Source organism: Clarias gariepinus, chromosome 8, assembly GCF_024256425.1.
Source record: "Clarias gariepinus isolate MV-2021 ecotype Netherlands chromosome 8, CGAR_prim_01v2, whole genome shotgun sequence".
In the NCBI taxonomy this organism is placed as follows: Eukaryota; Metazoa; Chordata; class Actinopteri; order Siluriformes; family Clariidae; genus Clarias; species Clarias gariepinus.
The window spans coordinates 19,848,342-19,861,182 of record NC_071107.1 but is presented as its reverse complement, the minus strand read 5'-3'; the positions used below and the strand labels follow the sequence as shown (position 1 = coordinate 19,861,182).

The window sequence follows — 12,841 nt, the reverse complement described above, 5'->3', positions numbered from 1 at the left end:
TAATTCAGGTTATTCTCCTCTCCAAAAGTCCTGGTTCTCAGCCAGAAGGTTTGGGTAGACAACACAAAAAGATCAGTCATAGGACATGCAAGGCCTTTTACACATAACATTGTTCAGGCACCACAATTTTAAAAAGCCCTTTGAGTATCTTATAAATTGTGTGGCTTTTGAGTATAAAAAATTGTAAAACATAAAAAAATAATAATAAAATTGTCCATGTAGAATGTAAGACTCTGTGCAGTCTGAACATGTAGGAACATGTGGGAATCTTCAGTTTATTGGTAGAACCAAGAAAGCCTCCAGACATTTAGGCCTTAATATTGTAAAAGAAAGTTCTCATACATACTGTGCAATGAATGGTTCTCACTTACCAAAGGGATTAGTAGGGGCATGGCTTTAATGCATGTTCTCCTTGCAAATTCTCATTTGCATTTTATTCAGACATTAAAGTCATTTCAAGAATTGTATGTATTTTTACAAGCATTGACATGACATCTCAATTGTGGTAAATTGCTCTTAGTTGGGATTAATTTTTCAGTTATAAAGGACTACCACAGGCCATGTGAAGTTCTTCCTTTTACCCAATAATTATCTTTGTTCAAAATCTTTCTGTATGCAAAAATAGCTTTTCCTAAGCTGTGTTTTTAAGGACTTTTTTGTTTAAAAAAATTGTTCAGGAATCCCTTGCTAGTAGTTTTTTTCCCCATTCTTCAGCTGTCCAGTTTTATTGGCTCTGTGCCCAATGCAACCTTGGCTGACAGGAGTGGAACTCAATGCAGTCTATTGCTGCTGTAGCCCACCTGCCTCAAGGTTTGATGTGTTATGTATTCTGAGATGCTCTTTTGCTCACCACAGGTGTTCAGGTGATCCTAATACGTTTGCAAGTGGGTGTAATTATTGCAAAACTATACAGATTATGTTATGGAAAATTCAAATAGATTTTTTTTTATTTTATTTTTTTTTTACATTTTTTTAATTTACAAATTTAACTTCTGTGCCCTAAAATTTTATAATTAACATCATTACCAAAACTTTTCTACTTCATTAATTATAAAAAGGGGGAACACAGTGTCATAGTGTTTAGTACTTTAAACTGGCACATTTACCAAGCGGGTCTGTGAGTGTTTAGAGTGGCCCAAAGTCTCTAAGGCTCCCTGAGACCCTATACAGAACAAGTGGTATTGAAAATTAATGAATTAATTGAAGGCATTCATTTACAATAATTCTGCTTGGTATGAGTAATATTGATTAAATAATTAAGTACAATTTGTCAATAAAAATTTGTGTTTTAGCTGGTTAAATTTGGATAATCCTTTTGAGTATACAAAAATAAAAAATCCATTACTGGGTTTCCTGGAAAATCTCCTGATAAACAGCACATATTTATCCATAATCCTGAGTGCCTGTGTCAGAATTTTAGGACTGGTTGATTGGCCATAGATAGTTACTTTGGTGGAAAATAGACTACAAACATGTATGTTCCCACAACCAATTCTTTGTCAAATTGTTTGAAATAATAATTAATTTTGTCTACTGAATTTAATTGTGCAGTACCCAAGCCTAAACCTAAAATGCTTTATATACACTAAATGTAGTATGTGGTTACCAACGATCACACCCATATGTGGGCTTCCCCAGACCATTGCCAAAAAGTTTTTGGCACAAAGTTGTGTAGAATGTTTAAGCATTGTATTAAGAAGTGTAGCATTAGGATTTTCTTCACTGGAACTAAAAATTTCCAAAACTGTTTTAACATAACGATTCCCTTTTCCCGGCGGCATGGTGGCATAGTGATAAGCACTGTTGCTTTACACCTTTACGTTTCAGGTTTTATTCCCACCTTGGGTCTGTGTGTACGAAGTTTGCATGTTCTCCCCGTGTTTGGTGGGCTTCCTTTGGGCCCTCTGGTTTTCTTCCACAGTTAAAAAAAGGACATACAGATTAGGTTAATTGGCTTTTCCAAATTGCCAGTTGTGTGTCAATGAGAGTGGTAGTGTGTGTATGTGTGCACTGTGATAGATTGGCACTCTGTCCTGGGTGTACCCTGCCTCATGCCCTAAGTCTCCTGGGATAGTATAAAGTGGTATAGACGATGAGTGAGTGGCCATGATTTGCATGATTTGTAGAACCTGATTGGTCTGATGCTGACTGTTCACATCAGAGTTTGACCTCACTTATACTGTACTAATGCTGACTGAATTAACACAAATCTATGCTGCCATGGCCCAAAATATAGTTAAAAAGGCCCTCCCTGAGTAATGGAGGCTAAATTAAAACCAAGCGGGTACCAAGTCCTTGTTCATGCTTCTGGAAAGTGCACATATGGGTATAAGTGTCAGTTCCTTTTGGCCATATAATAAAGGTTGTTTATGATATATATTAATTAAGTGGTGTATATCTCCCAGTGCCCCCACTTTGATCCTAAACTCACATTAATGTCTATGTGGAGTTGCTCTGCATGTTCTCCCATTGTCACTTTGGGTTTGTGTGTGTGTGTGTGTGTGTGTGTGTGTGTGTTTTTTTTTTTATGACATCCCATAATCACTCCAGTATGTAGATTGACTAAATTTTATTTCCCCTGTGTGAATGAATGTTTAAATGTACATGTGCACGTGTACTTTGTTGTATGTTGTCTATTGTTGTCTCTTTTTTGTATAAAAGTAGTTTTAGGTTAACTTAAATTATTTTTTTTATTTGTCATATCTGAGCTAGTCAGCTAATTCGGTTTCTTAGTTAGCTAGCTGGGCGGTATGGTGGTGTAGTGGTTAGCACTGTCGCCTTGCACCTCCAGGGTGCGGGTTTGATTCCCGGCCAGACTCGATTCCTGTCTGTGCATGTTTGCATGTTCTCCTCGTGCTTGGTGGGTTTACTCTGGTTTCCTCCCACAGTCCAAAGACATGTAGGTTAGGTTAATTGGTGTTCTCAAATTGGCCATAGTGTGTGAATGAGTGTGTCTATGTCTGTGTGCCCTGTCCAGGGTGTACCCCGCCTTGTGCCCTAAGCCTCCTGGGATAGACTCCAGGTCCCCGCGACCCTGAATACAGGATAAGGCGGTATAGAAGATGAGTGAGTGAGTGAGTTAGCTAGCTGGTTGTTAATTTATGTTGTTGCATGTATGTAGCACCTTGGTCCTGGAGGAACGTTGTTTCGTTTTACTGAGTACTAATATGTCTTTAACTTCGAGAAGCATTCATGTGGGCTTTAATCTGAGATCCTGTAAATTGGTGATTTCTAAGGCTGGTCATTCTAATAAAATTATCCTCTGCAGCAGAGGTAGCTTCTGGTCTTCCTTTCCTGGGACAGTCCTCATAAGAGCCAGCTTCGTCATAGCGTTTAATGGCTTTGGACAATCTAAAATATAAACCTTTCCCATATTTTATTTTATATGTTGTATACATAATTATATTTTATATATTTTGTTGTACACCTTTTGTGTGATACATAATAACAGTTTGGATGTCTTCAGAGTTATTGTAAAAATGTTGAAAAAAATATAGAATATAAAATAAAATAGAAAAAAAAACGTGAGGTGTTTCCTTTTGACTGGTGCAGCTTGATTAAATTTTTTTTATGGATCTTGTCATAGACAAAATATACCATAACATAAACCCCTGGATTAAATATACATCATCTTTGTCTCCATTACTTTGTGTAAAATACAAAATAATAATAATAAATAATAATAATAATTCGAAGCATCCCAGTCATATCCTGTTTTCTTTCTTTACCACTCAACAGCCACCGACAAGAACCTACGCGTGACGTCAGATCGAGTCCCCGCTACGACCCAGTCCGTCATTGACGTTCAACCGAACCTGATGGCTGCCATGGCAGCGTGTAGAACCGCCTTAAATTTGTCAAATAAAACACTTCACTCTTATTGCTTCATTAACGTACGAAACATTTATGTTATCACGGGTTTTACTCATTTATATATATTCTTTTGGAATATACATGTTTAAACGCTTTGTTATAAATGTCTGTTAGGAAAGATCCGGTGCATGCAATTGGCTGAAAAGGGGGTCATGTCAAATGAAAACATCAAGCTAGTGTGCATTTCACGCTTTTCCACGTCAGTAAGTTTACTCGCGCGAGTTTACTGTTGCCGGCTTGCTAAGCATAGCGACGTTAAATAACGTTCCAGCTTCAAACAGAGAGGAATAACCTGGGCATGACGTGAACCTGCTTAAATGTAAGACCGTGTTTAGTGTCATTACTTTAATGTGCGTCGCAGCAACAAACATTGTACATTTGTATTCATCAGGCAGTTGCCTGGTTAGCTTGCTAGCCACTAAACGCCATTTTGGATTCGCATCTGTACAGGTAATGTGTTTTTGTCTGGTTTAACAGTTAGAGATGGACATGGCTGATGGAAACCGTGTGTCCTTTAGGTAAATAAGAGATTCTGTACTGTCCGTACACTGTTAAGGAGATTTTTGATTAAGTCGTTACCACAGCTAAACACCTAGCATGCTAACTGGCTATGGGTATTGAGCTAGGATGGAATCTTTCAGGATAAAATGTTGAATTTATATCCTCCCAGCATGTAGATTTATTAAGGGACCGTTTAAATGTATAAAGGATGTTTGTGCTCCTGAAGACGTTGAGTAGACTTGTTTGTACAGAGCTGTGTGTTTCAGCTGTCAGAACAGGCTAAGCTGAGCTGCAGCTAACTGACTTAACTTTCTGTTAGCATTGGAGAATCTTATCACTGACATCTTTCTTAGCCCGTCATTGTAAAGCTGTAGAACTGACTAGCAATGGACTGACAGCCCAAACCCTATGCGGAGCTCTTGAAATAAAGGGGCTTATTAGTTTAAATAACGGTACAGAAATGTATTTTTTACTTTTCTCTGGTAATGTCGAGAGTGTATCATTTATTTCTTTACCTTTTCTTTTCGTTTTTTTATTTAGTTTTTTGAGTAAAGCACATCTCTGGTCTTCAAGGGCCATTACTACAATCATAATCACTGTAAAGGTGTCCTGTTTCGAGGTTTGCAGGTGAAATTTACATGTTAAGCTTACTTAAGATTTACCCTTAATGGTGCAAATAAAGCAATGAGAAGAATCCATTATTAATATTTCGCTCATTTATTCATTCATTCAGTCATTTTCTGTACCGTTTATCCGGTACAGGGAGGGAAGCAGGGTGGAGGCTTCCCCAGGAGACTTTGTGCACAAGGCATGGTACACCATGGACGGGACACCAATCCAGCACAGGACACACACACACACACATGCACTTTGGGAATGACGGTCAAGTTCATCTACATGTCTTTGGACTGTAGAAGGAAACCAGTGTTGTCAGTCTTTTGGCTGCTTCCATCGAGGGGTTGCCACAGTGGTTCATCCGATCCACACACAACTCAGCCCATGTTTCTCTGGTATGAGCATTGGGTGGGAATTAAACCCAGGGCTTACGCTTGGCAGGAGAGAAACCTATCACTAAGTTACCAATGCCCGGAATATCCAGAGGAACCCACCAAGCAAGAGGAGAGCATGCAAGCTCCACACTCACAGACCATTTATTGTCGATAGTGTATACTTTTAAGTTTGTTCTGCAATGCTAGGATCAATAATATGGTTACTTTCTTGAACTTTTCACTCTCCATTTATCAGGGTTACATAAAATTGCCTTTCGGCTTAAAGGTCTAAGAAATCGACAGCTTTCTAGCTCTCTGTCATGGCTCCGTTCAGACAAACCCACAATCGGAAAATTTTATATTTTTAGGCAAGATCAATTGTTAGACATTTGTATGTTTGCTTTTTGTTTTATTTTTTTATTTTTTTTTTATTTTTGTTGGATCAGGTTGAATCCAGGGTTGCCGAATCACTGTGACAAAAAATGAAAGTAAAAGTTATCACTTTCAAAAAGACGTAAGTCACAATAACTGATAACATCTGTCACAATAACAGATAAGCACACACATGTTTACAACATAGTGACATAGGACGTTGTTACACTGTAATGACCGGTAGACACACTATATGTAACAACAATCTGTGCCAGAATGTCGTAAACTTGTGCCTAGTTATTAGTTTTCATTTGTGACTAATGTTATCAGTTATTAAGACCTATGCTTTGTAAGTAATTCGTAAATGTTTCTTGTGACCAACCAGCTTCAGATATTAGGCTGACTCTTTCAGAAGCCTTCAGTTTAATAGAAGATTTTGTATATGAATCGGCTTTGTGAAATGGTCCTAGTTCAGTTGTGTACTTTTAATACGTCATTGCATCCTACTGTGAAATTAGAAATTAGTGTGTTGATTAAATAGGATTGGACACACTTATTGCATAATAATATACAGGAACTTGCCCCTTAGTCTAAAGCACACTGTCCCTGTCTATTAAGTTTTAGTGTTGCCTAAAGTGGTGCTTTTAAATTTTGTAATTGATTATTTGTCACAACAAACGCGTAATGTAATTATTTTATTTTGAGTGCCTAATGTAGAAGGATTTTTTTTTGTGTTGCTGAAGCAAAATAACTGGTTAAATTAAGAAATGGGTCATAATCTGTTGACAATAAACGGTGCTTGTGGAACTCTTGTATTAAAGCAGTTTCACAATCGAGGTCATGCCAGTTAAAGTGGTGGTTTCCGTGTTTTTTCTTGGTCAGAATTTGGGAATGAGTTATGATCGCTAGTTGCATTATTTTTACTACAAGATTGTCAGGAAACTGCAGTTTAGGACCATCAGCCTCGTGAACACTAGCTTTAGTAATACGGCAGACTTGTCTCTGTTCTCTTGTTTGTTTGTTTTTTATTCATCTTTTGATTTATGTTATACATTTTTTTAAATTATGTGCATGACATTTCAGTAGACAGACTCTGAAGAGAATAGTGCTGGATTAAGGAATCTCTGTCTCAGCCGTCAGTCTAGCACCATAAGACTAATTCGGAGCTCTCTAGTTATTCTGATATTGTGTATGATGAACAAATGAGGGATGTACAGTACAAGTGTCACTGCATCACCTTCATGCAGACAGAAATATGAAATCAGTTTAAATCTTTGTTAAACACACCTTTCTGTCACAATTTTAATGATCAGTGCATGGCCTAACTTCATTTTCCTGTTTTATCTTCAGATTCACAATGGTGGACAAGAATATATACATCATTCATGGAGAGATAGCAACAGTGGTTGGCGCTATCAAGAGAAACTCCAGATATAGTACACACACAACGCTGGTAAAGTATCTGTGTATTTCTGTGTTTACCTCATTTTTAATTTGTTTTAAGTTTCACAAGAGACAGACAGCACATTTGATAGATACAAGGACATACAAGGAAGAGCCAGTACACCACTTTTTAGTAAACAGTAAATCATTTGTATCCAAATTTTTAAAGTGGAGTAAATGAGACACAAGATTTAGGGATGCACATTTAATGAGTTTAACTGTGATCATGACATTTTGGCTTTTTACATATTTCTTTTATTAATTCCATCCTCTGATATATGTAAGCTAGCTAGCTTATTGAATTATTTAGCTATCCATAGTAAGTTAAAAACAGATTCTGTCCTAATGTTTTTGGATAAAAACAAGAAGCCCAGAGACCTGTTTGCTCAGTTAAACACATAGTGGTGTCCTCAAAAAGGCTACACAAGCATCAATGATTCAGAGGCCCCTAGGCTTAAACTATAGCAGCAGAAAGCCACATTACATTACATTTCACATACTAAATGCCAGGCATCACTAAATGACAGACTGCGGGCCGGATCCAAACCAAGTAACAGTTCTAGCCTGACCCTGGTTCTTTTCTGATAAATGAGAATAATTAATATACCGGTAATCTTGTGCTTTCTGGTTCAAGCTGGGCTTGGTCAAACATGTCAACAGAACCAATCAATGTGATAGTTTACCGTGTATACACGTGTGTGGAAGAAACAGAAATAAAAATGTTACACAGCATTCACTGCAGCAGGTGAGGGCATATAAAATACTTGACCTGAGAGACCAGTATGACAGAACAACCAGAGTCCTTTGACATTCATTTACAGCCCAGCCCTAGAGCACAAGCGTTTCACTTTATATTATTCGGGCCATCAAAACTGTGCAGCAGTTCAAAATGATTCAAAATCATTTGCTACCATCACTTGTCTTTGATGTGTGTAAAAAACTTATTATAAACATATAATTGATTTTTTCATTAAAGAAAAGTTAAACAAATATTTGTCTAAGCTGTCACTTTTAGTTCTTAGAAAATCAGTATTAGGCTTTACTTTTTTTTTTTTTCAAACAAATGTTTAACCTTTTAATAAATAAATTGTGCAAATGCAGTAACAATTTCTGTTATTGCCTCCTTGAATTGACACATTTTTGGTTTGTAAAGTTCTCAAAAGTGTTGCACAAAAAGATGATTTTAAAATGGATTTATTCTCCTTACAGGATGAAGATCAGGACCCGCTTCTCAGCAGTTTTAGTCACCTTAAGGAGACACTCAACAATATCAAAGGTTATACAGAATCACAAACTTGATTTCTTTTAGATTGTCTAATTAGATAGATTATGATTAAAATAAAATTGTATTAGTAATGTTTTTCAATAAAATTTCTCCAGGATCTATCCTAACCTATCACAGGTTGCATATTTATTAGACAAAGATGTTAGTGATACATTGTCTAAACAATTTGGTTCTGTGTAGAACTGTTTTTATACGGGTAAGCCACTTGCCAGCCAGCACTGAGATAAGTGTATGTCTGACTTTTTAGCATTCACAAGAGTACTCTCTGCTACAAGCATATTTAATCAGGTGTGCAAAATGTCCACTGAGAAAAGGGATGGCATTTTCAAGTCAATATTATCTTCTCATTGTCTTATTGTTGGATTTTTATTTCACCTCATGATTTTAGGGTGTCCCATGGAAACTATGTCAGTGTTTGTTCATTTAGTTATCTAAATGATTCATAATGAACCTGACTGCCAGAGTAAATGTTATGCAGTCTTGTGCAAGTGTTCCTCTATTTAATATAGTGAAAATGATCTCCTAAATTCATTGCTGTGAAAAGTCTGTGCTAGGTTTGAGTGGTTTCTGTGCTTTTTAAGCCATCAAACAATCCTCAAATATTGCCCCAATATCAAATATTACAGGGGAGGCATAATCTCTCGGCAATAGACATAATTTCTGTATCTTGAGTTTTAATCTCTTTGACACAATCTGTGCTGAATTAGTCTGAATAGGCTTTTGCATTGTAGCCACGGCACACCAGAAATGTCAAACATTCTGCTCTGGAAGTTAATTTATATGAAAGCCAATAATTCAGATGTTTTATTTTAAATGTAGAAAAAAAAACTGCCCATATGATTTATATCACATATAGTTGCAGTGGGGTTCCTCATCAAGGTGCCTATAGGATATATAAATCTGAGTAAATTGAGTTAAATGAGTGCCAGTGGCAGGTGTAATAATTGAATGGGGTCTTATGCAATATATAGGAATTCGTAATCTGTGTTTTCAGCGGTTCTACTGAATTCATGTTGACTGTATTCAGGGGAAAGATGGGGAGTCGCTGATTTTCTCGAGTGTTCATTATCGCTTTTGGTTGAATATTTGCTATGATGGCAAACTTATATAAAGTGCAAGGGTCACTAATATTGCTGCTTTCACTTCACAAAGTAACATAATGTTAAAAATGCAACCTGCCTGCAACTCTACCTCTTCCATGCTGATAGGTCCCAACTATTCTAATTAAGCCCTTATCATTCCAAAAGGGAGATTGTAAGAATCATATAATCATATTGCCAGTGGTACCAAATACAGACCACTGTTTATATATATATATATATATATATATATATATATATATATATATATATATATATATATATATACATACATACATACATACATATAAATATGTATAACATATATAAAAATATTTTTTTTAGGATAAAAAAAATCAGTGGTCTGTATTTAGTACCACTGGCAATATTATTCTGATATATAATATATTGTATATACACACAGTGAGGTCAATAAGTATTTGAGTTCTCTTACTTAGAAATCATGGAGGGGTCTACAATTTTCAGCATAGGTGCATCTCCACTGTGAGAGACAGAATCAAAAAAGAAAAATCCGGAAATCACATTTTAGGATTTTTTAACAATTTATTTGTGAATTACTGTGTCAAATAAGTATTTGTTCCCTTGCTTATCAGCCAGATATCGGACCCTTAAAACAACAGTTAGTTGTTATTTAAAGAGACAAAGGTCAGCCTTTCTATAATAGTTCTTGCAAAAACAGTATTGTCAAGTGCATTTGCAAAATCCGTCAAGCACCATAATGAAACTGGCTCTCATGAAGGCCATCCCAGGAGGGCGAGACCAAAACCTACCTCTGCCGCAGACGAGAAGTTAATTTGGCGTTATCAGCCTGAAAAATGACCAATTAACAGCACCGCAGATTAGAGGCGTTATGAAGTCTTTACAGAGCATAAGTAGCAGACACATCTCACCATTAACTGTTCAAAGGAGATACATTTTTTGGACACCTTCAGCATTCCTTTACAATGTAGAAAGAAATAAAAATCAGGAACGATCATGGAGTTAGAAAGTGACCCTAAACTTTTGAACGGTAGTGTATATATAATGTATGTGAAAAAAAAAATCCAGATTATTTTTTTTCCAATGTCATCCTTAAATGTTTGAAATAATAAACCAAGTTTTAATATTATACAAAGCACCCAACTAAATACAAAATCCAGTTTTTAAATTTGTTTTAACTTATTAAGGGGAAAGCTGGATCAATTTATCACAAAAGGGAGAACCTGTCTGACACATTAATGCATGATAAAGATTTTAAAAAGCATCACATCATGCTTCAATATAAAGAAAGTCAGGAAAAGATGAGAAACAAAGTAATTAAGTTGTATCAGTCTAGAAATGGTTACAAAGCCAATTCTAAAGCTTTGGGACTTCAGTGAACCAAGGTGAGAATCATTATCCACGAATGGTGAAAACTTGGAACCGTTCTGAAACTTCCCAGGACTGGTTGGTCAAAAAGCACAACAGCTTATCCAGGAACTCAAAACAGAACAACAAAAGAACTGTAGGACTACTTCTCTCTGTTAAGGTCATTGGTCATGATTCAACAATAAGAAAAAGACTGAGCAAAAAAAATGGCATCCATGAGAGTGTTCCAAGGCAAAAGCCACTGCTGACCAAAAAAACACAGAAACCTGACCTTAATCAGGCCAAAAATAATCTTTGCCAGTTATTGCAAACAATTGATTATGAAACAGTTATTACGTTTAGGGGAAATTCCTTGTTACATATGGCCAGGCTGAATAGCTTTTTTCCCTTAATAAATGAAATCATAATTTAATCAGCATTTTGTCTTTTCATGGTTTATCTTTGTGCAATATTAAAATTTATTTGACAATCTGAATCATTAAAGCGTGACAAATATGCAAAATAAATCAGGAAGGGACAAATACTATTTCACAGCGCGATCTCTCTCTCTCTCTCTCTCGCGCGCGCGCACGCACGATCTCTTTCTGTCTCCTGTTACAATTTTCCTTTGGGATTAATAAAGTTCTCTATCTATTGCATTCAGTCTGTATTTTCTGTTAAACAAAGGGTATGTAATGTATAAGGAAAATAGAAATCTAATTGCATGACCTAGTTTCAATGCCATACTGATGGCATGCAGCAGAATCCTTCATATTTTGTCAGTCAAAGTAACTGAAAGCTTGGGTCTGCTTAAAACCCTAGTACTGCTTTAAGTATCAGGAAGTTAATTGATTCATTATACAAGCTGTTAAAGTGATTTGCTTCTAGTCAGCTAGTACTGAGGATCAAATGGATTATGTGTTGAAATAATTTTTTTACACTATGTGGAATACTATGTCTTTGGCTAGGTATGCTTTTAGTGTACACATCTTCCATTGCACACTGTCCCTTGTGTATTTTGAGGACATGGTTTCATGATGACCATGTTGTGGATTGTTTAGTAGCAACCGAGGGGTTCTCTGGGGTCGCTCAGGTTCACACGTGAAGCAATTTTAAAGTGGTTAATTTTTATATGACAGTGCAAGGCAGGGGTGTTTCCAATTCTAAGTTTATCACACTATAGCATCTAAAAATGCTTTTATTTTTTTGGTTACATAATGTTATTTCACCATCCACTGTGTCACATAGTCATAACTTATTACACAGATGTGGAACGATGTAAATTTTTAAATACCATGTACGCTGGGGTTTTACTTGATTCAGTACCTTATTGCACCTTATTGTTTGATATTGATACTTTTTCCAAACCATTTTGCCTACTTTCTTCCCTATGTTCCCTTCCACATCTTTTCTACTGATTATTTTTGTACTATTTTTACTATTTTAGGTATTTAGGTATTTTAGAACAACTGGGCTGATTCAGATGTTTACTTAATTCATTTGAGGAACAAAAGTGAACTTTTCAAATTAATTGGATTTAACTGAGCTGGATTTGGGTTTCTATACATTTCAGTAGAGGTCTAGATAGTATGGTAGTTTGTTGGTTACATCCACTCTATAGAATAAGACCATGCCTTTGTCAACACATTTCTATTTTAGAGTTTCATCTTTGCCAAATTATCATCATGCTTTGTCTGGTTCATCATGTGCAGTTCCACTGTACATTTATTACACCAGTGATGGCTCATGATTAATGTGTCGTCTTAACCTAGATAACTCTGTGGTCAGCCTTCCATGCAGAGCCCCAAGCTGCAGCGAGAGAGAAATAATGAGAGAATTAGGAGAATGGAATCCCTGGGAGTCTGGGATATGAAGACTGATCATGGGAAGTTCTCAGTCTCTCAACCCCTCCCTCGCTTGTACTCCCCCTTCAACTTTCTGTCATCTCTTGG

The 12,841-nt window shown here is 36.3% G+C and overlaps 1 protein-coding gene across 3 annotated transcripts in view; it reads left to right on the top strand.

The window, feature by feature from the left end:
• The first annotated feature begins 4,052 nt into the window (after positions 1-4,052).
• The window catches only part of gbf1 (golgi brefeldin A resistant guanine nucleotide exchange factor 1), a 61,442-nt gene continuing 52,653 nt past the window's right edge, over positions 4,053-12,841 (top strand). Inside the window, exons 1-3 of one of the 3 annotated variants that reach the window (XM_053501617.1) lie at positions 4,053-4,192; positions 7,086-7,188; positions 8,388-8,454. In XM_053501617.1, the coding sequence (XP_053357592.1) occupies positions 7,093-7,188; positions 8,388-8,454 (163 nt within the window). In that variant the 5' untranslated portion in view covers positions 4,053-4,192; positions 7,086-7,092. Of the gene's footprint in view, positions 4,193-7,066; positions 7,189-8,387; positions 8,455-12,841 lie in introns of those variants that run through there. The other 2 variants (XM_053501618.1, XM_053501621.1) reach the window with 2 other exon arrangements.